The 19,224-nt window shown below is 34.5% G+C and overlaps 1 protein-coding gene across 2 annotated transcripts in view; it reads left to right on the forward strand.

The window, feature by feature from the left end:
- Nucleotides 1-18,539, forward strand: part of LOC121166249 (zinc finger C2HC domain-containing protein 1A) — a 41,180-nt gene extending 22,641 nt beyond the window's left edge. Inside the window, exons 6-10 of one of the 2 annotated variants that reach the window (XM_040995349.1) lie at nucleotides 2,662-2,761; nucleotides 4,003-4,102; nucleotides 9,956-10,072; nucleotides 13,546-13,656; nucleotides 18,121-18,539. In XM_040995349.1, the coding sequence (XP_040851283.1) occupies nucleotides 2,662-2,761; nucleotides 4,003-4,102; nucleotides 9,956-10,072; nucleotides 13,546-13,656; nucleotides 18,121-18,286 (594 nt within the window). In that variant the 3' untranslated portion in view covers nucleotides 18,287-18,539. The remainder of the gene's footprint in view (nucleotides 1-2,661; nucleotides 2,762-4,002; nucleotides 4,103-9,955; nucleotides 10,073-13,545; nucleotides 13,657-18,120) is intronic. The other variant, XM_040995350.1, reaches the window with a different exon arrangement.
- Nucleotides 18,540-19,224: the final 685 nt, after the last annotated feature.

The following is a 19,224-nucleotide window of genomic DNA, read 5'->3' on the forward strand; positions in this document are numbered from 1 at the left end:
CAAGTATTTGGTGTTACTCTTAGTGTAGAACCAATTTAAATTAAATAATGGACTTTAATTTTCCTAAAATAGCCTAATTTGTACAGCAGGTTCCCATGTTAGCCAGACAGAACTTATGTGGTATTGGCCTGTAACTTTTCTTTTTCATTTTTTCTGGTGTTCAGTGCTTTTTTATATACTGTCTTGAGCATTTTTCGGTTTCAGTTGGGCCAAATAATTTTTTGTACTTGTTTACAGAAATAGATGTTCTCCATATTCTTTAAACTTTTCCAATTCCCATGAGTAAGCTTTGTAAATTTAATATTTTACCAGGAAAATTTGTTATATTCGTGGTTTTTCCCCACTCCGTATTCATGATTTATAAAAAATAAAATAATGGTAACTAGCAAATATTTTGATGAATGAAAATATGTGTGTTGAGTGTAATTGTTTAAAAATGAAATGGTCATGTTTTCTGACCATTTAAAATAGCCTTATACAAAATTGTAGACAGCTAACATTGTCTTAAAAGACCTTATAATAGTTACAAATTTTCAGCTGCATGCTGAATAGGACACAACACAGGAAAGAACAAATCAGATTGTCTGCTTCGGGGGAGCAGTAAGGTACTGATAGGCAGGTGAGTATGTTTTAAAAGAAAGACATTCAGCAAGAAAACATTACCTGAATTAAAGTGATGAGAGGTCTAATGAGGAGAAGGGAAGAATAAAACACCTGTTGAAAGAAATATTTTGCCATTTTTGATGTATCAGTAGGTTATTAACTTAATAAATGTTAACTATTATGAAGCCCAGTCTTGGGCTGCTTAACTTATGGTATACCACACATGCATCCTGTGTTTACATTAATTGTTCTGCACTTTTTTTCGGATGGTTAGCTCAGTATGAGCATGTCACCAGTGTGGTTTGGTTCTTTATTGTTCATATTTTAAGAGGACATAACTGATAATTTCATCAGTCTTTTTTGAAGTCTTTTTTTGCTTTAAAATTTTTCTAATGCCATTGGTATTTGAATGAGTCTGAAATTAAAGCAATGTACTTCTAAACACAGAAACAAAGAAATCATATATCTGTGGGGCTCATCTCCCAAAGTTTCCAAAATTTGTTTTTCTGTTTCACAAGTAGCATATAAGATGTTTGATTGCTAACATACTAGTGCAAAATTGCTTGCACTCATTTTTATGACCCTTTAACAAAATGTAGTTTTGTGAACATATGACTTCAAAATTATTGTTAATTATTTTTGGTAGTTAATGTCTTAAATTTTTGTAGTGCTTAGTGATGAAAAGTATGAGTTGTCTTTAAAAATTGAACCAAACCAGTTTTCCCATAAAGTCCTGAACAGTCTTACAATATTTTGGACTAATACTTAACTGCACAAGCAGATGTCTTTATAGTTGCAACACTGAACTTGAACTGGATGGTGTTAGTTTTACTCCTCTTGTGCAGTTAAGGTGGGTAATTCTGGTCATTTCTTAGTATTGCAAAAGAGGATTAATGAATTTTTGTTTGTTTTTTTAGTGAATTAAGCAAATATTTGGCTCAAAAAGTTAATGCTGATATAATTAATATACCTTTTTTTACAAAATTATTAACAGTAGGAGTCCTGTCTTACATCTTTCTAAGCCAGATTTGAAAATAAAACTGACATCTATCTAAAAAATATAGGAAAAAAAAACAGAAAAAAACCATAATATTCAACTTTTATATGTGTTAAGGTTAGTGAAGCCAGACTTAGCTGTTTTTATTTATATTGGAGGTATCCTTAAGATAGCTATTATAAAATTTGTCCAGGCTGATAATCTGATTTTTTTCAGTAGGAAATACAGCTGGATTAATCATATGAAATAAAAACACACCCAGGAATACCTAAGAATCTTGACTTTTAAAGTTAAACTTCAGTTGAGCATGATTATGTGTTTCTAAGATTTTCTGTTGTTTTTATGGTGTTTCTTTTTTCAAATCTTATCACTCATGGAATTTGTTGTTATGCTCCCCCCTGCCCGTTTGCTTTAGCAGTAGAACTTTTGAAACAAGCGTGTAGTGTACCGGTTTTAATAGAGAATGTGTTTCAGAAAATCTTTCTATTATGGAACAGATGTTAATTTATATTTTTTTGACTTGAGTATTTATTTCAGTAACTAATAAAAATGCTGTTTAAGAGAGTGAGCTTTTTCCTTTAGATTTTTTTGGTAGTGAAATACATAACAAAATTTAATATCATAACTATCTTTTCAGAAGTTTCTACTCATTTGAGAGGTAGAGAAAAGGATAGAGGGAGAAAGCTAACTCCCGTCTAGTGGGGCCTCCTCTGATGCCTGTGCTGTCCAGGACTGGGCCTAGTGAAGACAGCAGCTGGGAACAAAGATCAAGGCCTGCATAGACTTGGGCATCACCTCGGCCGCTGAAAGTATGCGTTAGCAGAAGCCGTTTATCCAAAACATTTATCAAACACTAACTGTTAAAAGTCTGAGCAACTTTCCCTGAATCATTTTTAAATGTACAATTCCATGGCATTAAATAAATTTATTATGCAATCATAATTTCTATAACTTTATTTTGTAAAAATTCTGTACTCATGGAATGTGAGCATGTAACTACTAGTTTATAGTCCATAATCAAGAGATCATGTTGATGAAATATTTTATTTTCTTTATCTTAGTATAAACCACCTGCAGTTAAGAAGTCCAGTTCTCCTGGAACCACATCGTCAGGATCTTCACGATTACCACAACCAAGTGGAACTAGCAAACCTGTTGTAGGTAATGAAAGCTGCAGTATCTGATACTTAAAAAAATTCTGTTGGTAGAGAAGGAAGTGAAAGTTGTGGTGTATTCTAGATTACTAAACTTATGATTAGATAACAGAAAGAAAAATAATGATTTTGCAGTAAAAGTAAACTACCTGTTAATAAAGTTTCTATTTTAGGTATTTTATTATTTTTAAAATCCATCTCTGATGAAATTTTTGATATATCATGTGTTCAGAATAGTCGCCCAAGTTTGCTTTGTTTTTAAAGGTTTTTTTTTTTCCTTAATTTTAAAGACAGAGAGAGAGATCTTCTGCCCGTTGGCTTACTGACTCCAGCAGCCAGTTCTGGGCAAGGCCCTAGGCAGGAGGAGGTAGCTCCATCTTGCTTGGTGTCAGAAGCCTAGGTGCACGCGCTGTCCCGCACTGCCTTCCCAGGTGCCTTAGCAGGAAGCTGGATGAAAGGGAGCAGCCTGAATTCGAACCAGCACTCCCAGGTGGGAGGCAGCTGTTTATTGCGGGCAACATCCTAATGTCCTGTGCCACAGTTCTAGCACTGGTTTTCTTGATTCTTTGAGCACAATATTTCCTCCTCATTTTTTATGTTAACTCCTCAGGCCTTTCTGCTCTTAACAGCTTATAGAAATCGACATTTAATGTTTATACTCTTTGAAGAAGATATTTACCGCTAAAATAAACCTTTATTTTTATGTATATCTTAAAAATAAATTTTTTTAGTAGTTTTAAATAAGTGATACTTTATGTTGTTCCTGGGAAATACTATTTTGTAAAGAATTTTATTTGTTAGGCCCGGCGCAATAGCATAATGGTTAAGGTCCCCTCCTTGAACGTGCCAAGATCCCATATGGGCACTGGTTCTAATCCCGGCCACTCCACTTCCCATCCAGCTCCCTGCTTGTGGCCTGGGAAAGCAGTCAAGGATGGCCCAAAACCTTGGGACCCTGCACCCTGCGTGGGAGACCCAGAAAAAACTTTCTGGCTCCTGGCTTCGGATTGGCGCAGCACCGGCTGTTGCGGCCACTTGGGGAGTGAATCATTGGACGGAAGATCTTCCTCTCTGTACATCAGCCTTTCCAATAAAATAAATAAATAGTAAAAAAAGAATTTTGTTTGTTGATTACTGCTGATTATACCCACAGAGAGTAGCACTGAATCTTTTTTTGTCACATGTTCTATTGTACATTTCTGTATTTTCTTTTTTTATTGTTAAAACTAATGCCCTTTTTATTATAAGGTTTGCCTTCAGGTAAAGTGTCTTCAGTTAACAGCTCTTTGGGAACTAAACTTCAGACCTTATCTCCCTCTCATAAAGGGATGGCAGCCCCTCAGACAGGGTAAGTCTCCATTGAATAACTAACTTATTAGTGGAGTGTATTTAAATCATGCTAAACTTTGATTTTGTTTAGATGACTTTTTAAATTAAGCTTAGTTTTGTTTTTTATAAATAGTGATAACTAGTCAGGAGCTCATTTACTGATGTTGAGAATTCAGATTAGTATAAGCATTTTGTGAACCATCTGGTGGCATTTTTTAAGAGCTTCAGAAATATGAAGATTTTAATGCTTCTATTTTGGGACTGTAAAGAAATAATTCAAATATAGATGAATTTTATAATAACTAATTTATTAAGCACTCAGGCACTGTGCTGGACATTTTACATATACTTTTATTAAAACTGCACCATGATCAAGAAAACCAGGAAAACAATAATTTGTTAAAATTCATGAAGTTTTTAAGAGTTAGAAGCAGAATACAAATTGGGATCTATATTTGCTTGAAATATTGTACTTTATACATGTTTTATCATCTCAAAAATTTGCTGAATAGACATCTTTGTTTGAATAATACATTATAAAAATCTACAAAGCAATATTTTGAAACCATTTAATAATACATGTACTTGTTTTAACAATGTGATCCTACAATAGTAAAAAAAAATGTAGGATACAAAATCCTTTATATACTGTGATGGGAAATATAAAAGTGTGTACATGAGAAAAATTTTGTGCAACAGGAACAGTGAATTTTTCTTTGGTATTTTATAGTACTTTCTCTAGTTTTGTATACATGGTTTTTATTAAAGTCACACAACTAAACTTTTAATAATTTGTTTTAATATGTGAAAGATTTTAGTAACACAGGTATTGAGTCTATGTAGAAGGCACATGCTCTTCCATTTTGATTAATAAAACAATTGAGATTGTCACTAAACTGCTCGAATTAAGGCTTACACTTGTTTTTACTTACGTTGATGCAGTTAGCTGCGTAAGTATAGCCCAGTGAGAGGCTCTCTTTCACTTGGTGTAGTTACTTACAAGGATATTTATCAAATGAAATAGTTATCTCTGTTTTTCATTTCGTATCAAACAGAAAAGACCTACAGAGTGTTTAATTACCGTGGTAGAAAAAGAAGATAACAAGATTGGAAGAGTTGAATGCTACATTTTTTTTCTTTTTGTTTGTGTTCCTAAGTGAGGGGATTTGCCATCTGCAGGAAGCTTTGATTATCAGTAGTCTTCCACTAATAAATTAATTTGCTGTTTCCTTGCGTCTGTGTTAACTCATTGGATAAAAGTGGAGTATAAATGTAGCAATCTACTTTACAAAGATGTTTTGCAGTATGACAGAGAACAACCTTCCATGATGAACTACAAGGCCCTGTGAGTCAGGAGGGTTTCTTCTGAAAACACTGTTATTTTTTCTACACATTTGCTGTAATAATTGGAATATTACTGTAGTGTACTAGAAAGATTCAAAGCTTACTGGTTAGTGCCAGAGTCCATTCCTTTTTCAGAATTACTGAGATAATGATTCATTTTCCTTACTAGATGAACATTCCATGATGGCCGAGAGCATGTCTGCCTTGCTTTACAGAAATAGTTACAGAAGCTCATGTGTAGACACCCAAGGATTTTTGGTGAATAACTGAAAAAATAATTAGTAAAATAAATTCCTGATCTGTAAATCTGTTGATACATCGTAGAACTGTGGTCCTGGAACAAGTGGAAGATTAACTTGAAGTTTGTATGGCCACAATTTTTTCCATTTAGAGTTGATTCAGGATTATTAAAGGTGTAATTAAGATATCCAGTTAGCTATCATGTTCAAGAAATGAGATCTATAAATTAAATCATTTCATTAGCTTGTAATTGTTGGAAGCCTGATGTATATAATATTTATTTTGGTTTACAAGGCCAAATTAGTGATCTGAAACATTTATCGTGTTTACATAGAGATTTTTACCTTTGCACTAGAAAATGTATTCATATTTGATGGTTAACATCTAGGCAAGCTGTGGATCAACTGTAACTAATGTTTTAAACTTACACTGGTGGAAAACTTTCCCTTATAAGATAATTATCTTTAATCCTAGGAAATTCTTAAAGTATGATGAGGTACTGTACTTTCGTACAAGTATTACCACATTTAAATTGTGTCAGAATTTACACAGTTGCACTTTGTGAACAGCATGTGTTTCTAATTGGTAATAAAGAAGTTATTTCGTAGGTTGGAAAGGATGATAGTGATCTGGTATGTGCTGGTTCATTTCCAAGAATCCTGCAGCAGCCATGCCTGGGCCAGAGAAGGGCGTATTTCCCAAACTGGTAGCAGGGACTGAACCATGTGAGCCGTTCTGTTCTACCTTCTAGAGTGTGTATTATCACGCTGCTAGAATTGGAACCAGAGCCAGGACTTGTGGACATCCAAGCAGCATCATAACTGCTGTGCTACATGTGTGTTTCTTAATAGTTAATTACCAATTCAAATGAGTGTTTTGGCAGATAATTAATAATTAAAATATTAAATTTTAAAGATTTTACTTTTGTTCAATCACTAAGAAAAAAATGTTTACTTTGGAGTTCATAACAGGTATAAAATCAGAGCCACATAATACATGTGTGGTGCACCTATTTAATGAAAAATCTAATGCTTAATACCATTAGAACCAGTAGGAAATAACACATGATTTTTAATATTTATATATATGTGATTTTTCTATATTTTAAAAAATATTTATTTATCTAATATTTATATATATGTGAGATTTTTCTTTTTTTAAAAAAAAGATTTATCTTTATGGAAAGGGAGATATACAGAGAGAAGTAGAGACAGAGAGAAAGATATTGCATCCACTGGTTCACTCCCCAGGTGGCTAGAGTTGAGCCCATCTGAAACCAGGAGCTAGGAGCTTTTTCTGGGTCTTCCACGTGGGTGCAAAGTCCCAAGGCTCTGGGCCATCCACAACTGCTTTCACAGGCCACAAGCAGAATGCTGGAAGAGAAATGGAGCAGCTAGGATATGAACCAGTGCCCGTGTGGCATTCTGGCACATGCAAAGCAAGGATTTTAGCCACTAGCTACTACATTGGGCCCTAAAATATATTTTTATGTGAATGTAACATTTTTGCTTTTTTTTTTTTGATAAGCTAATCTTTTGATATGTGTGAATTGACTATGTATGAAATAGGAGTTAGATTTTTATAAACTTTTATGTCTTACTGATTTGCAAATCCCTAAGACAACCTAAGATAACAGAGCCTTGACTGTTATACAAATGAAAATGATTGAAGCTGTTGAATTAGGAAGCTAACTTTGCCATGGAGTTGAGATAATAAATTCATGAATTTATGCATTTATGAATTTGTGACCAAAAGTCGATAAAAGACAAAGTGTAAAACTTAAGATGCCTCATAGCATTAACTGTAGAGTCCACAGAGATGTGAAATAAAATTTGATAAAAAAAAAAATCCCCGTTGTTGGCATTTTAGAAGTCATCTTTTTATGACATTTTCATGTTATGCTTCATACCATTTTACAGTACACTGTATCAGCCATACTGCCTGACTTTATTTTCTAAATGAATTCACTCTTATGGTTTCAACAACAGGGACCATTCATAGATTATTCATCTAAATCATTTATACATGGATAATGTTGCCAAGTATTGTCAATGTAATATATAATGATGTGGTGTCATGTGTTGCTTCAATATTAAGGTGCATTGTGTAATGTTCATTCAGGGTACATATACTGATCTCAACTTGTTATTTTTGGTGACACCATTCAAAAATCTTCTAGCTTTTAAAAAATATTCGTAGTGTATTATGCTTGCCTATAATCACACTACCTGTGCAATAGACCAGAAAAACTTCTCTCTCTTATCCATAACTTAGACTCGAAAGTCACGCTTTCCTCCCTCATTCCTCCTTCCAATTGTCCACAGCCTCTATTCACCATCATTCCACTCTCAGCTGTGAGATCAGCTTCTCTAGTTTCCATCAGTGAAAGAGATCTCCCCTTTTCTTGGTTCTCTCTTTAGTTGAACATTTTGGAATACAGAAGCTTCTAGCTTGGTGTATTCCTATTTATTTTTGCTTTTATGGCTTGTCCTTCTAGGGCCTTTTTGAAGAAATCTCTGGCTGTATCTACATCTGAGCAGTTTTCCTCTAGTGATTTGATGGTGTTTGGTCATAGATTTAGGTCCTTGATCTGTTTTGCATAGATCTTTGTATAATGTGAAAAGCAGAGGTCTTGTTTCATACTTCTGTACACGTCACTTCAGCTTTCCCAGTACAGTTTCTTGAAGAGACTGTCCTTTGCCAGGAATTGATTTCAGTTTGCTTATCGGAAGTTAACTGCCTGGGAACGTGTGGGTTCATTTCTGGGATTCTGTCTGATGGATGCACCGGTCTGTTTTTGTGCCACAATCATGCTGTTTTGATTGTATCTGCTCTAAAGTACTTCCTGGCGTCTGGTATCATGATACCTTCAGAGAAATCTGTCTTAAAACTCTGATGTAAAATTTTATAAATCTTAATCTCAGTAACTTTTTTTTTCAGAGAAAGTAGTACCTTATAAAATTTTAGGTATCTTAAAGATAACTGCTGTGAAACAGTAGTGCTTTGATAACTATTAAATAACACTTCAAAGAAAATCTGATTAAAATCTCAAATAAGTAAATTTTTCAATAATGTTTCCTGATTAAAAACAAACTTTAATATCATTATAGAAATTGTTTAATGTATGATCAGATGAAGCCTTTTTTTTTTAAAAAAAAAAATCTTAAATACTAATGTATGTACCGCTACCTGCAGAATATTAGTGATACTTTTTATAACAAAATGCTTTTTATACATAGGCTGCTTCAGAACATGCAATGAGTGTAAGGAGTCCCTCATCAGAATTCCATTTACTCCAGAAAAATGAAGAAATTCTTTTTAGGATACTGAGTTTATTTATCCATTATCAGAGCTATCTTCTCTGTCTCTACAAAAATCAGTACAGTGTCTGACATGTACTATGTTTTCAGAGTTTTATTTAGTCAGTGAGTAAGTAAAAAGCAATCAGTAAACAACCCTCCTTTTTTTTAAAAAAAATGTACTTTTCAATGTAACCACAGCAATATCTCATTCAGTAGTTATGTAAGATACTTTTTATAATTTCCTAATTATTTCCCTACTCTATGAATGAAAATTGGTGGTAGTGTATGTGTTTAAATTATTTGGTGTTGGCAAAGCCATGCAAAGTCTATAAACATGCCAATTTATCCTATTATCCTCTCAAGGGAGATACTATAAACTTCGGTTAAAAAATAAGTAGAAAGTTTTAGATGACATGGTCACTTTACAATTTTACATCTGATTTTTTTATGAAAAAACATTGCTCTCCAATGTTTTTCAGATAAAGTCATTTCACTTTTCTCTAGATACATTTCAGGAGCAAAGTATTAGAAGATTAGATGGGGTAATTATATAAACTGCATTCAATTACTTATTTTATGTTGGAATTTTAATACTTGGGAAGTCATAATAGAGAAGAAAAATTTAGAGAAGAATGAAAATTGCCTTTATTGTGAATAGCAAGTTGCATATCACTTTTGACTACACGAAGTTTCTTTGGAATAGTTTTTGTTTTTCCTGTGGTTACATCTGCTTGCTGTGTGAATATGGGATCTGTTTGGATGAGCACCAAACTGGCAGGATGGCCTGCAAGATCAGAATTTCCCAGTCAAATTATGCATTCCATGTGAGCTTTTTGAGGATTTCTTTTTTACATTGGATCTCATCTGGCAGCCAGATAATTATGGGGTGGATTTCTGATAAACTAGTATGTCTTTTTTTTTAAAAATTCTTTATATAAAAAGCATTAGCAACCTCCTTATGGGTACACCTTTATATATTTTAATAGTAAGATGGGCATGTTAGGCCCTCCACTTCGAACTGGAAGAAATATGCAAAAGTTGTATGACTGTGATACAAAATCAAACAGTGCCATCAAAAGACATGAGTTATTACCCATTTACAAGTAAGTATTTGTAACTCAGTTTGATTAATCATTTTCAGATATTTCTTTAAATGATTTGTATAGTAGAATACTGTGACTTTCCGCTTTCATACTCAAGTCAAAAAACACTAATCTTTTAGGACTTAAAATGTTCAAATCTCTTATCAATATTTTTAGTGTGTTAAGATAGAACTGCTTTTAGACCATTCAACTAAAAGAGGTTTTCCATAACAGTCACCTTCAATGAAATTGTTTTCAAGAGTAATGGTCTTGATGCTCCTCTACAGAGAGTCTTCAAAATGTTCACAGAAAACACATATTATAGAAAACTGTGTGCATGTAGTTAAAACATGTTTGCAACAGAATAACTGTCTTTACTTCATTTTTATGAACATTTTGAAGTATCCCCATACATTATGTTATCTTGCCAGATTAGTTTTAGTGAAGCAGCTGATGAATTATTATAAACTACCTGAATGAAAGAACTCAGAAAACATTAAGCTAGCAGCCCTTAGTGTTTTTGTTAGCATATGTAAATTCCAAGACAGATTCATTTCTGTTCTGTTCTAATCAAGCTGAGAAGATGGAACAGTGAATGAATTTTCATGGTGAATTTTCATTGTGAATCTTCAAAGTTCACTCCATTGAGCCTCAATGTCAAGACTAGTCCCTTTATCAAATGATAAAATTCTGATATAATAAATTATCTTACTTATTAAAGTTGAATAGCATATTATTATAGTTATCTTTTAAACCAATTCCTACTGCAAAATGTTTCCTGCTGTGTGTGTGTGAATAGTAACAAGTTTAATCAGCATATGATTAATTTTTGTGAGTAGGAGAGAGAGAATTCCCCTTTCCTGATTCACTCATCAGATATGTTCAGTGTTCCCCAGTTGCCGCTGAAGCCAGGAAACTAGAACATCTACCTGGGCTCCCATCCCCCATACAAGTGGCAGGAAATCATAAACTTGAAACATTATTGGTAAATACTAGCACAAAGATATGGTCTGAGCCATTTTGTTGTAGTAGTACCTCCTGCATCTTCTGAAGTGGTACTCTAAGAAACCCTAGTAGAAAAATAAGTTAATTACAGTAACAAAGTTAAGCCTCTTATCATTTGAGGAGTAAAAGCAGATTCCAGATATAGAATATGATATATAGATAGATATACAGAGAGCAATGATTTTCAAACTTTTGCCAGAAAGAAAAAAGTGCAACTCAGATACTGGAACAACATGTTTTATGTACTGATCAATCAAGACAGACTTGTTTCATTTCCTGAGAGTTATGCTTGACATTCAATTTCCATCGCTTAAAAGATATTATTAAGCATAAGTATGACAGCTGTTAATGTTGATAATTTTCCTTTAAATGTAAACCTTTTGAGCAACTTTATTGATACAGTGAGCTCATGTGTATGTTCATGAGTATGTTTGTGTTAGTTGTGTATCTCATTGTATATATTATATGAAGGTGTGACAGAATTTTTAAATTGGCTGTTCTAGAGCCAAAGCATAAAAGCACCCTTGCCATTCAAATGCTATTTTTTGACAGTTATTTTTTTAGACCTTGAATTCGTGGAAAGGCACTTTAATAGTTCTGTAAAATCTAGAACAAATACGCAAAAGCAGAGTAGCCTAATCCTCATGGATGGAGTTAGAGTGGCAATTTTAAGAGTTCCATGATATGCCATCCATGCACCAAGGTGATTCTTTGCTTGTGGACATTTAGAAATATTTTAAATGATTTATTCAAAGCAGCTTGTTTCTGAAGGAAAGTAGTACATATTTGAATGCATTTGTAGTACAGTCCACCTAAGTAGAAGTTCAAGTACTACTATGATCACAGAATAGCTTTGCAACCTGTATTATCTCACTAAGCCCAGGTTTCTTCAGCTTCAGAGTGGAGTGGTATCTTCTGAAATTTTGGAGAACACTAAATTAAATGAAGTATATGACTTCCAATCTGGCCTATAGTGCGTATCTGACTAATAGTCCATGTTGTTAAACCTATGTGTGTTTTAGAAATAACCACATAAGCATTTAGGATATTTTATCACACAAATAGAGTCAGAAGAATTGTAGCAAAAGCTTGAAACTGCTAATTGCACAGTATTGTAAAATGTGCTCTCCTTTTACATATAAGAACATTATGCTGATTATTTATGAAATGCCAAAGTTTAACTGACTTGCAAAAGAGGGATAGAGAAATAATGCTTTGTGAACATCAGATCCCTGACTGCAGAATACTGGCTTTGTCACCTTGGGCAAGTTACTAACGGGTTCTTTGCCTCAGTTGCCTCTTATATAAAATGAAGTTATTAGTTGTTCTATATGTAATAGGTTTATTAAGACATCATACATATGTACAGTGACCAAAATGTATTTAACACTAGAAGAATGAGTATATAAGGGGTAACTTAGAACAGCAGCAATATCATTAGTATTAGTAATGCCAGTTATACTACTTTTATGCAAATTTCTATCTTACATTCCTGTAAGGCATCATTTTATAAATGAGAGCGTTCAGATGCAGAGAAGTTGGCTACTCTTACAAAGCATATCAGTAGCTGTTTGAATTTGAATTTAGAATTATGTGTACCAAAGCCTTTCTTTACCTTTAGTATTGTATCATCATTTAACCTTTTTTAAAAATAACTTTTTAAACATTTATTTTTTTTTAAATTGGAAAGTCAGGTTTACAGAGAGAAGGAGAGACAGAGACAAATATCTTCCATCCGCTGATTCACTCCCCAAGTGAACTGCTTTCCATAAGCAGGGAGCTGGATGCAAAGTGGAGCAGCCGGAATACGACCCAGTGCCCATATGGGATCCTGGGCCAAGCTAGGCAAGGACTTGGGCCACTAGACTACTGTATTAGGCTCGTCATTTAACTTTCTTGTCTCTTTTTAATCATTTAATTTCTTAAACTTTCTATGACTTCTAAAATTTCAAAGTGAGAATTAGTTGATAATGTAACTAAGAGTTCTAATGCCAGACAGCTCTTGTGTAGTTCGCAAAATTAAATCTTTAAAGGAGAAGTTACACTGCCTCCTTTATTTCATTTACAGTCTCTGAATCATTACCATCTGAAGTAGTTAGCTGTGTATTATTTTTCAACCACACTTCATATGACTAAAGTTATAGTAAAAGCTTGTTGAATGTATTACTTACTTTTTAATTAGTAGGCATTAACAACTTATTTGAAAATACTATAAATTCACTTTTGAAGAAAATTTCAAGCCTTTAAGGATTATATTACAAAATTTCATGTAAAGTGTATGTGCAGATTTTAACTGATTGTAGATATTACAAGGATGATGTTAGTAAATTCTTTTTAATTTATTCCAGATTGTCTACTGTTTGTTTCCATGTTGCAAATAATCATTGGGACTTCGATGTTTTCAAGTTCTCTTCAGCTTTAATAATTTTTGTAATTGAATAATGGTCTTTCAGTGATTTTTCATTATGTCATCTCTTTCTGTCTTCTAGAACTAACATCAAACCTCGAAATTCCACACCACCTAGTTTGGCAAGAAACCCTGCCTCGGGTGCACTTACAAACAAAAGAAAAACATATGGAGCTGACAGTCAGGTAGCAAGGTATGTTCCATTTTACTATAACTAATAACTAAAATTGAAGTTAGAGTATTTAGTTTCTCACAAACCATGGACAAAAATACATAATATGCTGTTCATACAGTGATTTTTTTCTTTTACTATGTAATTTAATCTTTAAATTGTACACTAGACACAGTTTGAATGTAAAATTTTCCTGTAATTTGTCATTATTTGTTATGAATGCTTCATTTATTCATTTTGTTGAATCCATATGGATTTTTGGTGTTAATTTTAACTGCACAGCGTTTTTACTTCAACAGGTGGAGAAATGGGTCCTTTGAACTTGTGCTCTCGTTATTGTCAGCAGGTTTATTGTTGTCCACCCTCTGATGATTAACATACTTCCTTTTCTGATTTTCATGATGTTTACTCTTTGACATTAGTGTCTTAAGTGTAATGAACTCAGTTATGGCTGTCGCTGCAGCTCACTGTACTTCACAGATTTATGTCCCTTCCCTTCAGTTTCTGGAACAGCATGAGATTGGTATAAAATAGCTATAACTGAGATGAGTTCATGATTTTCTTTTTAAGATTTATTTTATTTTTATTGGAAAGCAGATGTACAAAGAGGAGGAGAGACAGAGACAAAGATCTTTCATCTCCCCAATGGCTGTAGTGGCCGGAGCTAAGCCAATCCGAAGCCAGGAGCCAGGAGTTTTTTCCTGGGTCTCCCACATGGGTGCAGGGTCCCAAGGCTTTGGGCTGTCCTCAACTGATTTCCCAGGCCACGAGCAGGAAGCTGGATGGAAAGCAGGGTCATGGGGATTATAACCAGTGCCCATATGGGATCCTGGCACTTGCAAGAGGAGTACTATAGCTGCGAGGCTACCACTCCAGGCCCTAGTTTATTACCTTTAAAAACAGTGACATCAAAGATGAGTGAATAACATGACAAATTAGGAAAGAAAGTATGCTAATTATCTCAGAAAATTTAATGTTACAATGTGCTACATTTATATATATACATAAATGTAGAGAGAGTGCCTTGTGTTTTGAATGAATTATCATATTATATAATGTGTTTTTTTAATCTAAGCAAAATTAATCTCTTATAAAAATGGAAAGCTTAATATATGCAGTAATCTATGTGAATTAAGCGTGTCCATCTCTTCAAAAGATGAGAAATAGAAATGCCAAAAGAGAGGCACAAAAATCATATTAAGCAGTAAGTTTTGGCTCTTGGTTTTATTCCTTTAAAAAATGGCCGGTATTTAACGGGAAGCCAGGATCCTGCCTCTTTCTCACTGGGCTTCATCCTTACCCCCACCCGGAGAGAAATAATTCTAACCATAATAGATAAAGAAAATTCAGTGACTCTTTTTTTCTTCAAACCTGATAGGATACATATTTTTGGGAAGTCTAGTAAAACAACCTAAAAACGGTGAATAGAGGAAAAAGGTATTATTTACTAAAATGTAAATAGTGATATCTCAGTGAATGTTCTGCTGATGCGGTCAGTATACTGAAAGTTATTATAGTCAGTTTTTTTTAGACAAACATCCATAAGTGTTAGGTATATAAGAATCCGTTAAAAAGCTAAGCAAGAGCTTTAAATTTGGTAACATTGTAAAACATAAAAGACATTAAGAGAAAAAATAAGAGATATATGCTTTTTCCATCAAATAGAGTAATATCACAAAGTTGTCTTATACACGTATCCTTACCCGAGTTAACAAAGTCAGTGCAGAAATCACGTGTCTTGACAAACTTTTGTCCCACTGTCAGTAAAGCAAGAGAAGAGTGAAGGAGCAAAGAGAATTTGAAAACAATAATGTGTGTATCAAAAAAAATAAAATTATGTGTGAATGCTGTATGCAACTATAACAGTTAAGACATTGTGATACTGTCTCAAGGAGAGTAAAATGAAATAATAGGTCAAAATTGAGCATTCAGATAAGACCACTATCCCACAAATACTTGGAAATTTATCATACTTGAAAGGTAGCAATGAATATGTAAAAGTGTGGAGTATTTAGACATATGGGTCTTGCATATGTGGAGAAAAAACTACAAGTAAATTAAGGTGGAAGGAAAGCTATCTTTGAATATGAAGTGTCATTATCATGATTTCTTGATTAATATTGCTTGTGGGCAAGAAAGTGTTATTCAGATTAAACTGAAAAACTACTACTGCAAAAGACTGCTGGGATAGAGTGAAATAAACAGTACACATTAGAAAGGAAACTTACAATATACGTGACAAGTTATGGTTGAGAATATTTGTTCAGCTTCTACAAGCAGAATTTTAACTGAACCTGTGTGGTACAAAATGTGCCTTGTGGATGGGAAATTGGAGGCAGACATGTCACAGTGGAAGAAATTCAGATGGCAAGAAACATGAACAGATGATCAGCTTTATAAGCAGTTGGGAAAAATGTATGTAAAATCCGTAGTAGGCTAACATTTAAGAAAAATGTTTTTAGGGCCCGACGCAATAGTGTGGCGGTTAAATTCCTCTTAAACATGCTAGGTTCCCATATGGGCGCCAGTTTTAATACTGGTGGTTTTGCTTCCCATCCAGCTTCCTGCCTGTGGCCTGGGAATGCAATCAAGGATGGTCCAAAGCTTTGGGACCCTACCCACGTGGGAGACCTGGAAGAGGTTCAGCAGCAGCTGTTATGGTCACTTGTGAAGTGAACCATCGGAAGGAAGATCTTCCTCTCTGTATATCTGCCTTTCCAATAAAAATAAATAAATCTTTTTAAAGATTTGTTTTAATTGGAAAGGCGGATTTACGGAGCAGAGGCAGAGAGAAAGATCTTCCATCCACTGGTTCACTGTCAAGTGGCCACATTGGCTGGAGCTGAGCTGATCCAAAGCCAGGAGCCAGGAGCTTATTCTGGGTCTCCCACCCGGTTTAGTGTGCCAAGGCTTTGGACCATCCTCTCTACTGCTTTCTCAGGCCACAAACAGGAAGCTGGATGGGAAGTAGAACAGCCAGAATAGGAACCAGCAGTGCAGCAAGGCAAGAGCTTTTGACACTAGACTATCGTGTTGGGGGGATCTTCAAAGAGAATTGATCTGAGGGGATCCCAGACCTGATTCTTTGTGTCTGCTTGCCAGTGCAGGATCTGGCGCAGTGAGCCACCCCAGTCAGCTAATGCATATGCTGGGTCAGTTCTGTTTCCAGCACTGTCTTCTACACAAACCAATGGGTGTTGCAGTTCAGTCCGATCCTGCCCATCACACACTTGGCCCTCATGTACACCAGTGGGAGCTGCAGCCTAATCAGAGCAACCTGCAATAACCCCCACCTGGCCCACACTCTATCCCAGTTCTCGTGCTTGTCAGTATGTACAGCAGACTGGTTCGGTCTGTCCCATATCCCTTTTAGCTCTCATACATGTCAATGGGCATTGAAGCCTAGTTCAACCCAACCAGCCACGCTATCCAGCCCATACATGTGCCAGTGGATGCCACTCTGTCTAGCCATGGCTGCCCCACTTCTGGTTCTCATGCTCACTGGTCGGAGAAGAAACCCAAGAGGGAGGCGCCCACTATTTCCCTGCTGGGCCCACATGATGTCAGGGACCTAAATACTTGAGCTGTTGTGTGCTGCCTCCCAACAGTACGTATTAACGGGATTGAAAGCGGAGTTCACACTTGATCTTAGGCACTGTAATATGGGCTGAATGTGTCCCTAAAGTAGCAGCTTAACCCAGCAGTTTCACAAGGCCAGACTTTTTAAGAATTCTTTTTATTCCCAAAAGGTATGAAAATCATACCAAAATTGTGAATTAACTAGAATTCTTCAATAAATTTCTGCGGAGAAAGAATATTTTATTTTCTAGGAGTACCATGCTTATAATCTTCCAGTGATGAGAAGTTCCCTTTGTGGTGATTTTAAAGTAAACATCATATTCTCAGAAGAGAGAGAAGACATTCTTATAGAATTAAATAACCCATCATGACATGCACAAGTGCTTCGTCACAGTAGCTTGATCTAATTGAATAATAAAATTAAAGAGTAAATTAATGGAGATTTCACGTCACAATCCTTCTAACTGAGGAGGGAGACCTGGAAACCGAAGACCCTTGGTTTTCTCTGTGAGTTTAGATTTTCTTTGTATGAGGGTTTAGTGTACCAAATGCTTACACAGAGAAGAGACGGAAGTTTGACTATCTTTGGTCAAGATAAATTCTAACACTGACAGATCTGTTAAAGAGGGCTTTTAAAATTATGATACGTACTAACAGGAGTTCTCTTAGAATTTGAACTAGAAGACTATTGAAAATGAGATTGAGTAAGTTATTATATTTTATTTTTTCTCAAGTCTTATGTATTTGATTAGTTCTTTGATTTATATTTAATTGTAGATGTGAGTAGAATAAAAGAATAATTTTTCATACTCATTTTGTTTAGTGCCTAATGTTGGATCACCATTCACATCTCAATGAAAAGCTGATGAGAACTTTGTATTTCTGTTTTCTCCTATACTTTTCCAGGCCAGATGGGGACTACACATCTTCGTTTAATGGTGGAAGCATTAGAAGCACTGAAGGAAATTCATCTGGACACTTACCAAAATTCTGCCACGAGTGTGGGACTAAATACCCTGTAGAATGGGCGAAGTTCTGTTGTGAATGTGGCGTTCGGAGAATGCTTCTATGAATAGCAACCCAGATGAAAAAGAACCAGGTTCAGAATTCTATGATTATTGCTGCTTGGACAGCTAGAGCACTTCCTCTGGTTATTTTGTGCTAAAAATATTCAAAATATCTTTACTGGTAATTTTGGGCACATATCTTATGGTTGTATTATGAGTATTTGTATATATGTGTACATAAGCTGTATAGAATAAATACCTGATGATATTCCTTAAACTATACCATGCAAGGAAATACTTGTCTTTCAGAAAATAATTTCTAATGGAACCATTAGCTTAGGTATTACATTTCTCCTGTAGTGCAGGCACATTCAGTGTATGTGTCCACAAATTCTCAGACTTTATGCTTCACACTTGGGGTAATCAGAAGGTTAAAAACAAATCAGAGTGATTGTTTTCATTATTGATGCCTGTCTCTAGATAGTGGTGTGATAGGATGGCATATTCTGAATTTACTGATTGAGGATAATGATTTTAGTACTATTGGGTTTGTGAGGTCATTTTCCTATTGAGATTTTTAATTAAGTTATAGCTAATTTTATAAATCCTAAAAAAAATGCAAGCAGTAGACCCCCCGAGATCGACATTGCTCACAGCGTATTATTAATTATGTAAAGATTATTACTACTCATTCTGTGAAAATGTAATGATGCATTTCTTTTCAGAGACACAAATTTAAAGACATGTCTAATTTATAACCAAATGAGCTTTTAAAACTTTTGTGTGAATTAGTTGAACAATTATGTTTTCTTCCTGCATTCTAATCATGTTGCCAAATTTCTCATTCCTTTTTCTTTTCCAAAACCTTTATGGAGCACTTTTAGTTTACTGCTTCATTTTTATAAATTTTTGTTATATCCTACATGTTTAAAATTTTTTATTTTTGTGTAACTGAATTTAGAATAAACTATTTCTAATACATCTTAAGGCACTTCACCTAATA

This window comes from Ochotona curzoniae, unplaced genomic scaffold (assembly GCF_017591425.1).
Source record: "Ochotona curzoniae isolate NIBS_2020 unplaced genomic scaffold, NIBS_Ocur_1.0 patch10, whole genome shotgun sequence".
Taxonomy (NCBI): domain Eukaryota; kingdom Metazoa; phylum Chordata; class Mammalia; order Lagomorpha; family Ochotonidae; genus Ochotona; species Ochotona curzoniae.